General features: G+C 38.2%; 1 protein-coding gene across 11 annotated transcripts in view; it reads right to left on the bottom strand.

Moving 5' to 3' along the window:
• CCDC171 (coiled-coil domain containing 171) overlaps positions 1–20,151 on the bottom strand; it is a 336,009-nt gene that overhangs the window by 219,580 nt on the left and 96,278 nt on the right. For all 11 annotated transcript variants that reach the window (XM_055428191.2, XM_088837892.1, XM_088837890.1 and 8 more), the window contains 5 exons: positions 7,955–8,061; positions 5,989–6,078; positions 4,814–5,014; positions 2,100–2,267; positions 150–338 (listed from right to left, as the gene is read on the bottom strand). In XM_055428191.2, coding sequence (XP_055284166.2) covers positions 150–338; positions 2,100–2,267; positions 4,814–5,014; positions 5,989–6,078; positions 7,955–8,061 — 755 coding nt within the window. The remainder of the gene's footprint in view (positions 1–149; positions 339–2,099; positions 2,268–4,813; positions 5,015–5,988; positions 6,079–7,954; positions 8,062–20,151) is intronic.

Here is a 20,151-nt window from a genome sequence, read left to right on the forward strand (position 1 = left end):
GCGCAATCACATGTACGTGCAACCCAAACAAGCAAGTTCGGTGTGGTTCTTCTAAGTTTTAACTGACTTGGTATTGGTATTAAAAGAAAACACTTGAAAGTAAAAGAGCGAGCATCCCATTTTTAAAGCTCTTTGTGGCAGGAGCATACCTGTGCCCTCTTCTGTACCTCCAGGAGGAGTTCAGAGTACTGCAGCTCCAGTTCCTTCTTTTGTTTGTGCCAGCAGCTCTCCTGGGCTTTGATCTGCTCTGCCACTTTGTTAAAGGTGTCTTCCTGGGTTTGCTGAAGCTCTTTCATCGTATCAGACTTGTTTTTACAGATATACTCTAGATGACTTATCTAAATGGTGAAATGCAATACAGAACAAGATATGCTCACCAATGTGTTCTTTGTATCATCTCTCCCAAAAGCTATTCTAGAATTTTATACTATATTTTATGCCTTAAGATCATACAAAAATTTTAAGCTAAAATGAAAAAAAAAATGAAGAAACAGGAGTAGAACAAAAATATATTTTGGCAGAAAATGTTTCATTTATATGTATAGATGACAACTTTGTCTCTAATAAAATTGTATGTGTGTGCACAGTCACTCAGTCGTGTCTGACTCTCTGTGACCCCATGGACTGCAGCCCACCAGGCTCCTTTGTCCATGGCATTTTCCAGGCAAGAATACTGAAACTGGTTGCCATTTCCTATTCCAGGAGATCTTCCTAACCCAGGGATCAAACACACGCCTCCTGCATTGGCAGGTGGATTCTTTACCACTATGCCACCTGGGGAGCCCCAATAACTAATAAAGTTACTTATTCTATAATCAATTTTACTGAGAAAATTAAGAATATTTTTACCTCTAGAATCAAAGCTTAAGCTGTTCAGATATTTCAGTGGGAAAGGAAGTATTTAAATGAGATTTACAAATCTACAAACATTTTACATATAATAAAGCAGAATGTTCCAATCATTTTTTATTTCACATTTAAAACACTGGAAAGCAAATCCTCATCCTCTAACATGCATGACAATTAACGATGTTTTGAAATTATGAAAAACTATTAAAACACAATACCATATCAGAGAACTAAATCATGTACTCATTTTAATTATCGGTAATTTGGAAATCTGTTACATACACATTCACAGCTAAGAACAGTATCTCCACTTATCACAATTTATTCCCTTATTTCCTCAATCCTACTTCTCAATGACTAGGATTGTTTGCCAATCAGACCAAGATAAAAATGCTCTCACTCTAAAATTTGGCCAAGATGCTGTTTCATTACTTCAGCAGATTGAAAAAAAAAAACTTAGGGAACAATTTTGTGTCCCTTAAGGGCAAACATCACTGCAACTAAGACCTAGAAACTAGATCATATAAACATAGTTCTGACTAGTTCAACAGACTTAGGATAAGAATCAACACCTTTAATGGAGAAATACGTTGGACTGCTAAACCACTTTAATTTTCAATAACCAAAAGAAGGTTTTTAAATTTTTTTTGAAAGACTGAATTCCTAGGTTTGTGTATGTTAAAGGGATGATAAAAGTCCAGTTTTCTCCTACAATATGTCCTTCTTACTTTCTAAAGCACTGAATGGGTTTTGTAATATACAGTTTGTTCTATTACAAGAAATGTCATAAACATAATTTTTAAATTTTAAGTGCTTTTAAAGTTACATCTATTTCCTGAGCAAAGAATTTTAGGATCATGTTTTTGAATAACTGTATCTTGTTTCTATTTTATGCTAACATAAAGAGTTGGTTTATTAATGTAAATGACTAAGTTCTTTGAATTGCTTCATCAGTAAGATTAATTTATTTTCTTTTAATTAGGTCCCTGTGGCTAACACTGGCTAGTAGTATTAGCATGTCCTGCACAGAAAGTGGAGCTCAGAGACTTCATACAGACTTCAGTCACATTTACATGCCCACAGCAATGGCATCAAACTGAGTTGTAGACAAGCCATAATTAATGGTATTGAATTATTAACATCCAAATTCTTTTTGAAATAAGATGAATGTCAGCCCCTCTTAATGATACTGTGATGTGGACAAATGTCACTGAATTTAATAGAGGAATCTGGTGCCTGAGGACAGTTACCTTCTCATTAGCCCTGTTGAGGTCTACGATCAGGGCATCAACATTCTCCTGCAAGACTGCACAAAGCTCAGACCAAGAGAATTTATCCAGCATGCCTTCTGGTTGTTTTATGAGCACAGAGCCTGCTATCAAGTGCTGATACAAGGTATGAAGGAAGGTTAGCTTCTCCTGTGAGAAAAAAATTAATTCCAGTATATAAACACTATAAGAAGTAAAACACATAATACACATGGTGAAGAATTTATGTCAAAAATCCTGGAAAGGAATTAAAATACTCAAGTATGGGAATATGGTCATCTTGGGGGCTTTTTTAACATTCAAAGTTAAACATCAGATAGAAGCTTACAATTGCTTACACTTAGTAAAAAACCTCAAGTGTAGAAGCGAAAAGACCCTGGTTCTAAGGCCAGCTCTGCTACAACTGAGGACATGATCTGAGTCAGTGTCTGTTCAGGCTTCACCTTCCTTGGCTTTAACATGAGGTATCTGGACTAGCTGCTTCTAAGCTCTTCTAACTAGAAGTTAACATGGTAATTCCATAATTTTATATTTACATTTGCCAAAAACCATGTTAAGTCAAAAAACCAAAATAAACAGTGTACCCAGAACTGTTAAAGAAAAAGTTATACCAATATCTGCACTTTATATGCACACAATTACTCAGCTTCCCTCCTCCTCCAGAGATCCTAGTTTACTTACCACTTATAGGAAATGTATCCTAAGCCCCTTAGGCAAAGCAAACAGTGATATGAAAGAGATGGACGATAGGCTCGTTATTTTTCCCCTACTTAGAAGTTTATACCGGACTTGGCAAACTGGGCATTTATAGGTGTTTAAATATCACAAAGTTAGCAGTCTTAAAAATAAAAAAAAAAACTGGACAAAGCTGCCCAAGACATACTTTAAAACTGTTCAATTAAAAATATGTAAAAAAATTATTTCAAATTATATTGCTATTGTTGTAGCTAAACCATCCATTGTTTAATGACCTAGAATAGAATTCAGTAAAAAGCTGATTTCCATCTTGAACACAAAAAGGGAATTTACTTACTAAAAGGCCAAATTGCTCTCATTATAAAACATTTTTATCCTTAAAGTCAGAGAATGGAACTCAAGACAAGGTAATTGTGAAACTGCAAAATGAGCATTTTATATAGATACAATAACTTCTCTCAAGGTTTTTTAACAGACCAACAAGAAAACCTTTAAAAGAAATTTTAAATTTCTATTTAAAAAATAGGAATTCTAATCTTCCAGATAAGAACAACTGAATGCAGCATATGTAAAAGTTTTGTAGTTAGAAGCTGCGGTGAAAGTTTCCAATATATATAAAAATACATATCTTTCATTCTCTCTATATGTCATCTTAGATTTTTCCAAATATAACAATTTAAAACCCTCTCCAAAATTTGAACATGTAGCTATATCCACAACTTGAATTAAGATATAAGAAGAATCTTTATAACAATGCTATGCATTTTTATTTTTTAAGCAATGAAAGATGTCTTTGCATTTTCAACTAAATTGAGACATTCAAAAATCTTATTAAATATAACTAACCAAACATAATACTCAGGCACTAACAATCTTCCCTCTCCACATTTTGCCAAGTGATCGAGTTCTTCCTAAAGGGTAATTCACTGTGTCGCCATCATGTCCTTTTTGCTTGGGCTGTGACGAACCATGCATACAATCATCCATTTGGCGTGAAAAGAGAATCTCAAGATCCAAAATCAATTCACACATGTTGAACCCAACCACAATCCTGTAGACATGCTGACTTTACAATACAGTCAGCCTCCTAGTTTCCTTTACTTTAATCACTATCTGATGTGTAAAACAATTCCAGCCCCTTCATGTGGACACAATTTAAATCCCAGACTGTAAGAAGAGTGGGAAGAATGTTTCCTTTTTACTCTCTTGGCATTCATGTTCATATTTGTTCGAGTAATGAACTCAATATGCAAGACAACTCAGATAAACTAGCTCCACGCTAGCTAGACTGGCTCTACATCCCATGGGTAAAAGAAAATATAAGATTACAATTCTACTCACACAGGCTCATACAGTATGGAAGAGTCTGTCATAATATTTTAAGAAGTCATTAATAAATTAACATAGATAGGCAACCCCCAAGGGCATCCAAATAAACTTTTTAACTGTGTGGGACCTGTATTTTTCTAAATTTTTATTAATATCCTACAATTATAAAAAATAAGGCAACTGTCTATTAAAGTAGATATTATTCCTGTTTTGCATATAAGGAAGCAAAGATGTGGAGAGACCAAACCATGTGGCTTGTCCATATTCACAGTTTGTAAACAGAAGTACCTCTATCCAAGTCAGTTCTTCCAGGTTACAAAAAAGATTCTTTCCACCATGTCAGGCTACTAAACTACTGAAGTAAAAAAATTATTTTGTCACTGACATACAAGACTGTTAGGAGCACAGCTGCTTGAGATAGTAGTATGTTCTAATAGAGAAAATAACTTGTACAAATGATAAAACAGTTAAACTACTTTATTTCTCTCACAAAATTGTATCATACAAGAGTGACGGAATGGTTGGTTTTGCAGCTGGCATGAATATTTCAAAATACCTGAGAAGAATTTTTTGAATTAAATAAGAGTAAAAAGAGCCACTTGATAGATGTAAATTTCTAAAAATGAGATGAGTGCGAGGCCTTCCTGACATCCTCTTGCCTCAGGTAATACCTCAGTATCCTTATGGAAAGCCTGGGAAAGCTTCTGAAGTTCACTCTCAGATTGGGCTGCTCGTGCCTTTTCTTTCTCCCAACAGTGCAGCACATTCTGCAGTTCCACTTTCAAAGTATTTATTAAAGCCTCTCTGTCTGCACATTTAGTGCGTAAATGACTTAACTCTTTACTGACATCTGCCAGCTTATCCTGAAGGTCCTGTTGGGAGACACCAAACAAAAAGATGGTGGGAAGATTATAACACTTAAATATAAAATGTTAATCAAATAACTTATTCCAAAAAGCTCTTTACAAGAGTTTTCCTTTCAGCTCATTATGTAAAAAAAAAAAAAAAAAAAATTGGTAGCTCAAAAACTTTTAAATAACATTTAAAAAATAAATCTCCTACATTTACTATAAGAACATTTACTTCCCAATGATATTTCAAATGCCAGTAGAAATCTCAAATACGTGACATAAAATTCTGCTTCACTTTTCAGTCCTTACCATTAACAGATTTCATTCAAGTACATCCATGACAAACAACATGAACCCACACCAAAGAATTTCAACTTTCAGAGTTGCCTTAATATAATTTTGCAAAGATGTAGAAGGAAATGGCAACCCACCCCAGTGTTCTTGCCTGGACAATCCCAGGGACAGGGGAGCCTGGTGGGCTGCCGTCTATGGGGTCGCACAGAGTCGGACACGACTGAAGTGACTTAGCAGCAGCAGCAGCACATAAAAGCAGCACAAAAAATAAAGTAAACTGTTGTCCTGGACCTTAGCTAGGTGTGATCTCAGCCCACTACTAGGCATGATGTACTTAAAACAATGACTCCACTCCAAAATTATGAAAACTGACTCCAAGCACTGATGTGCTTATATAAAATATGTTGACTGTGTATCTAAGGTTGGACATCAAATCTTAAAACAATTTTTGAATCTATGGTACTATCATTAAATCTGGGAAATGAATTTTTCCCTGAACCAAAACAATTTCCAATAAAGTTTTCTTAATGAAAAATCATTCTTATTTTGATTAACAATAAAAAAAATTTTAAGCTGTATCTAAACATTCTTAATAAAAAACGGGAAGATATATTTTCGTATAGCTCTCCTTAAAAATATTCCCTAGATAATTATATTAGTTTCTTAACGCAACAGGAAAAAGTTATTCTAAATTATAATACCTTTATATTTTTAGTGTGAGATTCTATTTTCTGTTTGGTAGAGTCAAGTTCATTAGATGCCTTTTCCTTAGCATTATTCATGTTGCTTAGCTGATGGAAAAAAAAAAAATGTAAGTAACTTTTAAAATACTTTCCAAGGGTGGATAACTCAAAAGCTAATCTTTAAATTGTTATGCAATTATTAAATACAAATTTTTGATAGTAATTCAGTCTTAAAAATGTATTTCTTTTGGTTAACTATGTAATTTCTGTCACAAGTTCACATGCTAAAAAGAAAAGCAAGCATTCAAGCTTAAAATGTCAGAGATATTGTTGTGTTTTCACCAGCTCTCTGGTTAAAGGATTTCATTCTTACTGTAAACAAATATAACTTTATTCTTAAAATCCTACAGGACCAAAATGCCAGAAGCAATGGCATCTCTACGGAAAGAAAAAAAGGACAGAGCAGAAGACTGTTCTCTCTGCATCATGAGGGTATCCGCAGGTCTCTCACTCCATATGACAACCTCAGGGTCGGTCACATGCAGCCCTACTGGGAAGGCTTGTGGCAGGTCATCAGTTGGTCCTGCTCCGCTTGTGATTTATTTTCTTTGACAGTTCATTCTTCTTTCTGTCAGACCGCTCTTTTTGCTTTCTTTGCAGCCACCCCCTTGGTCTTCCCACTGCTGTCTCTGGCACTGGTTCACAACAAAGCGCATTACTAAGCCAAAGCCTGCTGAGTCGACTTTTCAACTGTGCTGAAGATCATGTGACATTCATCCTCCCAAATAACAATTCGCTGTGGGTAATATGTTCCTACTTACCCTGCAGCTTCCAGACCTAGGCCTCAGAAGAGGTGCATAAACTACTAACAATACAGGTTGTCTTGTCTCACTGGGAAAGACGGCAATGTTTGCTCTTTATGGAAATTTAATTATTCCAGTGGCCACTTTCTTTTAAGCCTTTTGAACAATTACAAGAAGGCATTAAGAAAACTCACTTTTCCGTCTTTCTTCACCTTAGCAAACTAAAGTAAAATATGTCTCTTTTGAAATGGAAAATATAAGGGTTTCATGACCTTTGTATTACATGAAACAAACAGATAAACACAGAGGAATAAATACTAAATTCCAGGTTTTGTAACTTGTCTTCAGTTGGAAAAACTGTCTGTTGTTTTACTGTGTTTAACGTAGTTATTTCATATTTTCTAATTTGATAAGACGTAACTAAACAAACTCTTCCATTTTTAAAGCACAAGTTCATAAAACATTTTAATACCCAAGAAAATTATCAATCCACAAATTAAACAATACAAAAGAGAAGATAACATGTACACCCATGGCTGATTCATGTTGATGTATGGCAAAAACCACTACAATATTGTGAAGTAATTAGCCTCCAATTAAAATAAATAAATTTTTTTTTTAATTTTTAAAAAAAGGAGAGAAGATAAATACAAGCGTGAGTTTTTTCAACCAGGAAACCAAAAACCTCCAGGCTACATCAAGCAGATCTTTGTTTTTAAAAAACTTCTAACAGTCACTCCCTTTAGAGAATGCAAACTAATTTCTCTCTTTTTTAGTAAGATATCTACAATTTATAGAACTCTTAAGCCAAAATATTGACAAGCCCTAAATGTCCACTACCTATTCCAAATCTCAAGAAAACACATTAACATTTAAATATTATATTAACTGAGTTGCACAGCTTTTTTATTAAATTAAAACAGATAAATTATGAAGACCAAGAAGTGACAGTCTTTAGAACTCCAAAAACAGTAGTGTGACAGAAGAGTTATAAAAACACAAGTGAGACTTGACTTTAGGCCACACTTACACAGAAAACAGTGACAGACAACTTATTATTTTTTATCTGTGAGGCTGTCAAATCAACATTCGCAACATTTTTGACCTTTGTAACAAGCAAGTAATACGTACTGCTGCAGGCCGAAGGCTATGTGTGTGGAGCCAAACAGTGCAAGTGTTACCTCATTAGATGCATCTTCCAGCTTGTTCTGGTAATCTGTCAAGGTGCGTCTCAAAGTCTCAAGGACAACAGAGAAGCTGGGAGGTTTATCTTTGTCCTTGTGGATGCCTACAGAAAAATATAGAATGAAAATATACCATTAAAGTCACAAAGAGACCATAGTTAGCTGAAAAGACATCATGATACATGAGTAGACTCTCATTCTTCTAAGTATACTGCTGTATAACCAAGTATTAATCGATTTCTAAACAAGTGGTCAAATTAGGTTCATAATATATCAAGTACAAATATATGGCTACTTTGTACCTAAGTCCACCTTGAAGTTAGTAGTAAGGTCTTTTTTTCTTTTTTCTTTTCCCATTTCCAAAGGAATGATAGTATTTTTACATACCTGTCATCCAACAATTAAATAAACAGTCTATACTAAACACTGTTTGGGAGAGTTAAATATACTTACTTTGGTCCCTGTGTTTCTGATCAGTCAGGCCTATTTTTCTCAAACAATAATTTCTGAACCCAAGAGCACATAATTTTCTGTTATGCTTCCGTTCCGTTCCGTTCCGTCGCTCAGTCGTGTCCGACTCTATGCGACCCCGTGGACTGTAGCCTACCAGGCTTCTCCGTCCATGGGATTCTCCAGGCAAGAATACTGGAGTGGGTTACCGTTTCCTTCTCCAGGGGATCTTCCCGACCCAGGGATCGAACCCAGGTCTCCCGCATTGGAGACAGACGCTTTAACCTCTGAGCCACCAGGGAAGCCCTCTGTTATGCTTAGAAATGATATTCTTCAATCCTTAAAATTCTCAGGTTACAATTTGAAATAAATTATAAAAATACTATTACTATCTACATAGGTCCACATCATGTTTCAATTAAAACTCTTAAAACAGATACCCATTGTAAAAATGTGAGTATTTCCACATTATGCCCTCAAACTATTTTAATTTAGCTAGGACATAAGTTAGTTGAGTTAATCAAGGTCACATGGTTAAATGCAGTTTAAAATATTAATCCAAATCATCAAAAGTTTAGTTTCAAAAACTACTTTAAACTCTTCGCTTATTGTATCACTCACAAACTGTAAAAAAAAATAAGTAGCAAATTTTAAAACATACTAAAAGTATAATAATTCTCCCTCTCATATTTTATAATCTAAATATTAACATAGATAAGCATTCATAATAACTTTTTTTATTATTCACTGATTCATTCAACTAATTTAACGCATTAATGTATTCCTACTGTGTACTAATCCTAGACATTAGGCAAATGGAGGTGAACAAGAGTGGTGGTGTCTGTTCTTATGGAATTTACCATCTAAAAAGAAGAGATGAGACAGTAAACAATTACATAAGCTCATTCAACCATTCCTCAAGCATTCAGCTGCTGGAACTTCAGGGAGAGGAGGGAAGAAGGCAGTCACAAAGGAAAGAAAGGCGAGTAAAGGGGGAAAGTCTTTGGTCAATAACAGAACCGCTTTCTTACCTCAGAGGATTAATGATAATCATTATTTTAATTTTGAACAAAATATTATTAATAAACATTACATTCACCAGAGTATAATGTAAACACTCTCTGAAGTATGGGTACACCTTAAATTTTCTTAAAGAGAAGAATAATAATTGACTGAAAAACCAAAAGTAATGTGGAAACAACACATATCCCAGCGAGAGGGGAAAAAAAGAAGACAGTGCCCTCAGCCATGAAAATGAAGGAGACAGTACTCTTCGTAATGACTATGAGTTGGAGAGACAACTCATTAAAAATTTTATTAGAGGTCTTACCAAATATATTTTTTTTAAATTGCTCTCTTGCGCAAGATTAAAAAAAAAATGTAATGTATAATTCTTTTCTTTTGCTACTACACAAGTAGGCCATGAATAAATCATTCAAGGACACCCGGGAAATCTGTTAGCTTATACAATAAGGGAGAAAACTTGCTCTTAGAAATCCAGAAGAATAAAATCACCATAATATGGTTGTTGAGGGATAAGGAGACAAAGTGCCCTCTCCTTACTGACCCATGCAAATCTTATATTCTACATACAATAAAGTCTCTCTGCCTGAAAAGGCTTTCACAGTAAAGTTCAAATGAGGTGAAAAGTATGCTTTATGTCCCGGCCACCTTCATTATAAAAAGAAGTACTTACTGGTAGCTTAACACGACAGTGTTCACAAGTAAAAAGAAAGGACCCAGGAGCTTACTGAGTAAAATGTGACTCAGCCTAATAACGTCCTAATCACTGTATTATTAGCACCCCAAACAATAAACTATTAAAGCTATCCTATCAGTGAAAGGACTAAAACCTCACAGATAAAGAACAGTAATAAATAAATAAAGTAATAAAATTTTAACAGTAGTCATAAACGGTTTTTCGAAGATCAAAGTCCAAATGAAGAACAGCGTGTCTCACGACCATTTATAGAACCATTACGCCAACTCAAAATCTTCTTAGTCTCTCTGTCCTTGTCCCTGTCCATGTATTTCTCTTTACACAGTGCCAGCCTGCACTTTCACATCACTGCTGCCTGTCTCAATCTCTTTCTCACTTTTAAGTAGGTTTCAAGTCTGGCTGCTCAGTCGTATCTGACTTTTTGTGACCCCATGAACTGTAGCTTGCCAGGCTCTTCTGTCCATGGGATTCTCCAGGCAAGAACAGTGGAGTGGGTTGCCCTTTTCTTCTCCAAGGTCAAGTCTGGGTTCACCTTGCCAAAGCTTTTCCTTGAATTAGTAGCCCACCGAAGGGAGTGAGATGGAAGGAAAGGGTCCAAACCTTCCATTTAAACGCTCCCTTTTGGACAATCTGAAAAACTCAATATTTTTACATGACTCAAATAAACCACTGTTTTTCAGGATGGTGCTATCTATCATTTCAGTAACCTACAGTTCCTCAGAAGAAACAATAAATTATAATGACTGAGGTGAGTCTATTTCCTCCACCTTGTCAACCATCCTATCTACTTCAGTATTCTGCAAGACCTCAATTATTAAGAAATAATGGACAGGACTTCCTAGGTGGCTCAGTGGTAAAGAATCTGCCTGCCAATGCAGGAGACACAAGTTTGATCCCTGATCCAGGAAGATCCCACATACCACGGAACAACTAAGCCCATATACCACAGCTACTGAGCCTGAGTCCTAAAGCCTGCAAACCACAACTCTGACCCCACACACAACAACTACTTAAGCCCACACACCTACAGCCCATGCTCTGCAACAAGAGAAACCCCTGCAATGAGAAGCCCATGGACCACTTGACAGTAGTGGTGAGAAGAGAGAGTACTAGAAAGTAACCTAGAGAGGAACCCCTGCTCGCCGCAACTAGGAAACAGCCTGTGCAGCAATGGAGACCCAACAATGCCAGAAGCAAATAAATAAAGTTATTTTTAAAAAAAGAAATGGACAGAATATAAAAGACTTTTTAAAAAGATATCTACTACAAAACATGAATAGTCATATTCATCCTCTGAATAGAAAAAAAGAAAACAAAACCCTGTTGTTTAATACTGATTTTTAATCATGTAATAAAACACAGAAAATAACATTCAAATGGGTTTTTCACCTGAGAAAATCTAAATATTTAATACAATTAAGACTAAGAAAATCCCTTTTTCATTCTAAAAGCACTGAATATAAACATTTTGTTGGCAGTTATATTTTACAAGCTCAGACTACATTCCATATATTAACTCATCTCATTTACTGAGATCATAAACATCTTCATTATCTTGCAAACATTGGTTCCCATCCTAGAGTTTAAAAAAAAAAAAGGCTTGTAACTTCCCTCACATATGGACAGTATTTATTATGTAAGTCCTATTCACCCACCCACTATGTCCCCAGGAAGAGTTGAGAAAATACCTCCTTTATCAAGGTTTCAGCAATGTGTTGGGGGGTGGGGGAGGGGCTGGGAATCCTTGACGAGCTCTGTAGTCTGGTAAGCACCTAGGCACAGCAGCTGGAGAGCCAGGGATAACAGTGGAAAATGATGCCACCAAGCTGGGTTCAGTGCAGATCCTGGAATCTCAAGTGACAGGGTCAAGTGGTGGCCTCAACTTGCAGCAACAAAATGGATACGGTTATCATAACGGGCAGTGGATTCGAAGTACTAAACAAAACGGTTTTACCCACAGAGATCACCAGCACTGTGTACTGATCACAGTATTCCTGGGACTGAAATAGATAGGCACTCTACTTGAACGTTATTCGATTCGTATAAGTAGAAAAGTTCTGGGTCTGACTACCAGAAGTAGAAGTTAAATCTATATAAAAGACATCGTGGCCCTCAACCAATTCTGACTTGAGTTTGTTCACAGACCCAGTGTCAGTGGATCCCTTTAGGAATCCAAACAATCCTGCCCAAAAAGATCATACTGCAAATCTATCTCCTAGCCTTCCTCCAAGAAATATGCAACCATTTGGCACGGTGACCATGTACTGGGGAAGGGGAGTTACACATACCTCGGATAACTGGACACTGGATATGAACTGACTCTAATTCCTGGAGAGCTAATATGCCATTGTGGTTCACTAGTTAGGGGAGGCGCTTATACAAGAAAGCTTTGGTTAAGGTCTAGCTCCAGTGGGCCCGAGGTGAACCCACACAGTTGTTTTCCCACTTCGGAATGCGTTGTTATCAAAGACAAATGCAGAAACTGGCACAATGCCCATATTGGTTACCTGACCCACAGAATGAAGAGCTAACAGAGGCAAACAGGGAAAAAAGTAAGTGGAAGTCACCAAAACTCTGATCTACACAAACAGTAAATCAAAAGTAAAGCCACATCCTAGAGGGATTTCAGAGATTAGTGCCTCTGTGAAAGATGATAAAGGGTGGTGATTCCAACCACATCAGCATTCAACTCATCTATCTGGCTAGTGCAGAGTACAGATGGGCCTTAAGGAATGACAGTGAATTATTGAAAGCATAATCACACGTGATTCCAATTACAGCTACAGTTACAGATGTCGTTTCATTGTTGGAGCAAATCAATCCATTTCCTGGAAACTGGAATGAGGCTATTTCTTCTATCCTTTTAATAAAAACCACCAAAACAGTTTCTTTCTGCTTGCAGGACCAGCAATGTACCCTCACAACCCTACCTCAGAACCAAATCAACTCTAGCATAATTCAGTGTATAGAAATCTCCATCAGCTCTCCATTCTAGAGGACATTAAGTGTTCCACTTCATTATCTACCAAGTTGATGGTATTATTCTGACAACTTGAGTTTAAGCAGGCTAAGTTTGGCAGGTCCTTACAGGTGAATGATAGTGTAAGCTTTCAGAATTTGGGAAAAAAGCAAGCCATCCTCTACAGATAAGTATTCTCTTGAAAATCAGCTTTTGACTCGCTACTGGTCCTTAGCAGATACTGCATTCATACCCCCGAATTTAGCATGTGACCTGAGTTGCCCATGATAAAATGGTTACTGTCAGATCCACCAACCCCATTAATTTGAGCATGCATGATAGCACTCTATCTCAAAGGAAGGTGGTATATACAAAACGGGGTTCAAACAAATCCTGCAGGCACATGCAAGCTGCATGAATAAGTAATCCAGATTCCCTATTCTTGTTACATTGCTTCTTCTGTCTTAACCTATATCCTGAACCTGTGGACAAGTTCCCTATAACCAGTTAACTAATGTCAGGCGGGGGGTCGGGGGGGTGTGTGTGGAGAGAATGCACTTGTTATATAGATGTTTCTATATGATATGTTGACGTTACTCAAAAGTATTGGACTTCCCTGGTGGTCCAGTGGTTAAGAATCTGCCTGCCAATGCAAGGGACATATCCTCAATCCCTGGTCCAGGAAGATCCCCCATGTTGTGGGGCAACTAAGCCTATATGCCACAACTACTGAGTCTGCACTCTAGAGCCCGAGCTCTGCAACAAGAGAAGCCACCATAATATGAAGTCCACACACCATAACTAGAGAGTAGCCCTCACTAGCTACAACTAGAAAGAGCCTTCGTGCAACAATGCAGACTCAGAGTGAAGCCAAAATTAATTAACTTAAAAAAAAAATAGACAGCTGCATCATGACAGCCCTATTCAAAGGTGGCCTTGAAGGATGGTGATGAAGCAAAAAGCTCCCCCAGTATGCAAAACTTCAAGTACTGGACCTGACTATCATTTTGTCTGGAATGAGAGATGATCAAAGGCAGAAATATACACTAATCTGGAGGTAGTAGCTAACAGACTGGCTGAACGGTCAGGGACTCCAAAAGATGATAGGAAAATCGGTCCCAAGGTGGTCTGAGCAAGTGTGTGGACAGACCTCTTAAGATGGGCACTATGCCCTGATCAACTGAGGTGAAGGAGGATCTTAATAATCAGGAGGACAAAATGAAGTATTCTGTGGGTGTCAGCTAGCATATTTTCCCAGTCACTTTTCTCCCTGCTCATCTTTGTCACCCCTACAACACAGGAGTCACAGCAGCAAGAGTGGAGGGAAGGCATGGGCTTGGCAACATGGATCTTCACTCACCAAGGTTGTTAAGTGCCAGCTCCATCGATACCAAAGAAAAACACTGATATGCCACCACTCCTGACTGGCACCAGCCATCTACCTGGTGGCAAGTTGATTATACTAAATCATTTACATCATGGAATAAGCAATGCTCATTCTTACTAGACACTCCAGAAAAGCATTTTCCTTCCTTGATCACGATATTTCTGCTGAAACTGTCATCCACGAATTTACAAAATGTCTTATTCACCATCATGTATCCCATAGCATTGCTTCTGAACAAGGAACTCATTTCGTAGCAAATTAAGTACTATGGAAATGAACTCATTTACATAGAATTCACTGGGTTCAATCCTTGGTCAGGGAACTAAGATCATACATGCCACATGGTGTGACCAAAAAAAGTTATTTAAAAAGTTAATGGACAAACAATCCCACTTCTGTATGTCCAAAGGAACTGAAAGCAGAGCCTAGCAGAGATATTTCTGAGATATACCCATGTTAATAACAGCACTACTCAAAATAGCCAAGAGATGGAAGCAACCCAAAGGTCCATCAACAGATAAATTGATAGATAAATGTGACAAATACATAACAATGGAGTCTTGTTGTTCAGTCATTAAGCCATGTCCAGCTCTTTGCAACACAATGGACTGCAGCGTGCCAGACTTCCCTGTCCTTCACTATCTCCCAAAGATTGCTCAAACTCATGCCCTCTGAGTCAGTGATGCCATCCAGCCATCTCAGCCTCTATCACCTCTTTCTCCCTTGCCTTCAATCTTTCTCAGCACCCAGGTCTTTTCCAATGAGTCGGTTCTTCTCATTAGATGGCCAAAGCACTGGAGCTTCTGCTTTGGCATCAGTCCTTCCAATGAATATTCAGGGTTGATTTCCTTTAGGATTGACTGGTCTGATCTCCTTGTAGTCCCAGGGACTCTCAAAAGTCTTCTCTGGTACCATAATTTGAAAGCATCAATTCTTCAGGGCTCAGCCTTCTTTATGGTTCAACTCTCAGATATGTACATGACTACTGGGAAAACCATAGCTTTGACTATGGTTGACTATGGTTTTCTCTATGATCCAAAGCACCTTTGTCGGGAAGGTGATGTCTCCACTTTTTAATACACTGTTTCGGTTTGTCATAGCTTTTCTTCCAAGGAGCAAGTGTCTTTTAATTTCATGGCCACAGTCACCCACCTGCAGTGATTTTGGAACCCAAGAAAATAAAAGTTGTCACTCTTTTCATTTTTTTCCCCTTCTCTTTGCCATGAAATGATGGGACTGGATGCCATGATCTTAGTATTTTGGATGTTGAGTTTCGAGTCAGTTTTTTCGTTCTCCTCTTTCACCCTCATCCAGAGGCTCTTTAGTTCCTCTTTGCCTTCTATCACTGAAGTGGTATCATCTATATATCTGAAGTTGTCCATATTTCTCCTGGCAATCTTGATTCTAGCTTGTGCTTCATCCAGCCCAGCTTTCCCATGATGTACTTGGCACAAAAGTTAAATAAGCAGGGTGACAATATACAGCCTTGTCATACTCCTTTCCCAATTTTGAACCAGACTGCTGGTCCATGGCTGATTCTAAATGTTGCTACTTGATCTACATACAGGTTTCTCAGGAGATTGGTAAGGTGGTCTGGTATTTCCATCTCTTTAAGAGTTTTTCATAGTTTGTTGTGATCCAAACAGTCAAAAGCTTTAGAGTAGTCAATGAAGCAGCATATACTTTTCCGGAATTCCTTTGCTTTCTCTATGATCCAACAAGTGTTAGCAATTTGATCTCTGGTTCCCCTGCCTTTTCTAAACTCAGCATGTACATCTGTAAGTTCTTGGTTCATGTACTGCTAAAGCCTAGGCTGAAGGAGTTTGAGCATAAGCTTGCTAGCATGTGAAATGAATGCAACTATATGGTAGTTTGTATATCCTCTGGTACTGTCCTTCTTTGGCACTGGAATGAAAACTGACCTTTGCCAATACTGTGGCCATCGCTGAGTTTTCCAAATTTGCTGACATATTGGGTGCAGCACTTTAACAGCATCATCTTTAAGGATTTTAAATAACTCAGCTGGAATTCCATCACCTCCACTAGCTTTATTTGTACTAATACTTTCTAAGGCCCCCTTGATTTCATACTGGGAAGTCTGGCTCTAGGTAAGTGACCACACCATCGTGGTTATCCAGGTCATTAAGACCTTCTTTGTATAGTTCTGTGTATTCTTGCCACCTCTTTTTAATCTCTTCTGCTTCTGTTGGACAATGGAGTATTCAGTTCAGTTCAGTTCAGTCGCTCAGTCGTGTCTGACTCTTTGCGACCCCATTAATCATAGCACGCCAGGCCTCCCTGTCCATCACCAACTCCTGGAGTTCACTCAAACTCATGTCCACAAAGTCGGTGATGCCATCCAGCCACCTCATTCTCTGTTGTCCCCTTCTCCTCCCGCCCCCAACCTTTCTTATTCAGCCTTAAAAAGGAATTCCTGTCACATGCCATAGTATGGATGAACCTGGAGGATATTTTGCTAAGGAAAAGAAGTCAATCATGAAAAGATAATATATGATTCCAATATAAGAAATATCTAAAGTAGTCAAATTCCCAGAAATAGAAAGCAGCGTGATGGTTACGAGGGGCTTGCTGGCCAGAGAAAAGTAGTTAATTTTATGTGCTTCCCTGGTGGCTCAGTCTGTAAAGAATCTTCCTATAATGCGGGAGTAGAAGACCTGGGTTTGATCCCTGGGTTGGTAAGATCCCCTGGAGGCGGGCATAGCAACCCACTCCAGTATTCTTGCCTGAAGAATCCCCATGAACAGAGGAGCATGGCGGCTACAAGTCCATGGGGTCACAAAGAGTCAGACACGATTGAGCAACTAAGCACAGCACAGCAAAATTTTATGTGTAAACTTGACTGGGTTACAGGCCCAGATATTCAGTTAAAAATTATTTCTGGGTGTGTCTATGTCTATGAGGCTATTTCTGGACGAGACTGACATTTGCATCAGTAGACTGAGTAAAGCGGACTGCCCTCCCCAATATGGGTGGGCCTCACCCACTCCACTGAAGGCCTAAATAGAACAAAAGGCTAAGTAAGAAAGGATTCTTTCTGTCCACCTGACTATCTTCAAGCTGGAAATCAGTCTTCTCCTGCCTTTGGACTCAGACTCATACTGGAACTTACACCATCAGGTCTCCTGTTTCTCAGGCCTTCGCAGTCAGACTGGCTCTCCTGGGTCCCCTATTTCTCAGTCACCTTAATTGTGTGATTATTTAGTAAGTCCACTGACTACATTAGAAATGTTGAGCCCTCTTACTGCGGTCACTCCCTTGGATTTCACAAACCAAAGTTATGAGCATGGTAAAGCAGGATAAGCTTGGTTTGTAAACCTCAGTGAACTGGGAGGTAAGGGAAGCAAGCAAGAAAAAACAGGCAAATGACACCAAAGGAGACCTGTGTGCTGCTATTACAGACATCCTCAGTCCCTCAGTAACCCATGAGCCTCTAATTAAAAGGTACCAGCCACAAGGTTCCTGAGGACAATTAAAAGTTTCAAGAAGATACTAGATCTAGGCAACAATCCTTTACAAAGAATGGAAAGGAGAAGAGATGACAGGAAAAGTACCACTTGATGTCCTGATTTTCTTAAGAACAGTCCCTGAAGCTGCCTGACTCCTGGGTGATATGCACATACCTAAAGGCATCATATATTATTGCTATTATTTCCTAGGGTCCTTCAGCCTCTCCTAGGAGAGAGCAAAAGGATACTTCTGGAGTATTACAAATGATTTCCTCAAGCAAGGAAAGGCTGAAGAAGGTTGGAGGGGCTTTTGTCTTAGTCAACACAAAAGTCAAGCTGCCTGAGGAGAATCCAAGAATGAGTTAGAAGAAAAACTTTTTTTCACGAACCTAATGAAGGAAAAGTCACATTCTAGAGGTGAAACCATAAAACCATAGTAGGAAAAAACACTTGAGGCAGAAAGACTACACGGGTTCAAAGTGGGAAAGGACTTCTCCCTTATACACTCTCAAAGCATTTCTATCAGAAAAAAAAATGAGTTATGAGCAGCTGTCGTGCAGCAATTTCAGCAAAAAGTAGAAGGCAGAAATAGGAAATAAATGTCCATGATTGATTAAATTGAGGTCATCTTATCTAATAATAGTAGGCAATCAAGGTGGCATTTCCATAAGGCATGAAAGATGGTGACATCATTTCCACTGAAAACAGAAAGTCAATCTTCTTGGTGACTCTTTATGGACTGTTACCCAAAAGGCTGCTAAAATCTTGAAAGAGATTCCATGACTATCTTTATAACCTAAAAAATTATCATTTAAAATAGAATATTGACCTACTGTTAATTCATTCATGCTTTTATTCATTGAAAAAATATTTGAGTGCTTCCTTTGTGCCAAGTATTGTCTACCTGCTTAAAACTCTTTAGTAAATGAAAGAGACAAAGATCCTTGCCCTCATTGAGCTTGGATACTGTGGTGGCTGATTTTATTGCCAACCTGACCCGGCTAAAGGATGCCCAGAAAACCAGTAAATCACTTTTGGATGTGTCCATGAGAGTGTTTCCGGGACAGATTAGCATTTGAATCAGTAGACTAAGTAAAGAAAATATGCCCTCACCAACGTGGATAGGGGAGGCAATATCCAATCTGTTGACTTCCCTTACCTACTCCCCACTCTTAGCCCTCTCCTCCTCCAACCCCAAAGAACAAAAGGACAGAAAGGAAAATTCTCTTTTTTCCTAACCTAAGACTTCCATCTTTTCCTGCCTTCAGACATTCTACTCCTGGTTCCTGGGCCCCAGGCGTCCCCAGTTTCTCAGGCCTTTGGACTCATATTGAATTATATTACTGCCTTTCCTGGTCCTTCAGCTTGCAGAGGAAAGATCACGAGATTTCCTAGCCTCCATAACCATGTGTGCAAACTCCAATATCTCCTCTTGTGTGTTATCTATATATATCTTATTGGTTCTATTTCTCCAGAGAACCTTGACAATACAGATATAATAAAAAAATGCACCACACAGTCTGTCAGAAATGCTTAACAGCGATAAGTGCCATGGGGAAAAACGGGAGAGAGGTAGGGAGGAACAAATTATTTGGTCATCTTTGTGTAGCTGAAGCCAGGGTTGACACAGTAGGCAATCATAATTGTTCAGGTTCTTCCACAAAATGTTGAGCAATAAAGGTTATTAATTATATCCCTTTTGCATGTCCTGGCTATTATAAACAGTGCTGCAATGAACATTGGAGTGCATGTGTCTCTTTCAATTCTGGTTTCCTCGGTGTGTATGCCCAGGAGTGCGATTGCTGGATCATATGGCAGTTCGATTTCCAGTTTTTTGAGGAATCTCCACACTGTTCTCCATAGTGGCTGTACTAGTTTGCATTCCCACCAACAGTGTAAGAGGGTTCCCTTCTCTCCACACCCTCTCCAGCATTTATTGCATGTAGACTTTTGGATAGTAGCCATTCTGACTGGTGTGAAATGGTATCTCATTGTGGTTTTGATTTGCATTTCTCTGTTTATAATAGCCAGGACATGGAAGCAACCTAGATGTCCATCTGCAGACGAATGGATAAGAAAGCTTTGGTACATATACACAATGGAGTATTACTCAGCCATTAAAAAGAATGCATTTGAACCAGTTCTAATGAGGTGGATGAAACTAGAGCCTATTATACAGAGTGAAGTAAGCCAGAAAGAAAAACACCAATA

Source organism: Moschus berezovskii, chromosome 7, assembly GCF_049115385.1.
Source record: "Moschus berezovskii isolate FMDL1 chromosome 7, NW_MosBer_1.0, whole genome shotgun sequence".
Lineage (NCBI taxonomy): Eukaryota > Metazoa > Chordata > Mammalia > Artiodactyla > Moschidae > Moschus > Moschus berezovskii.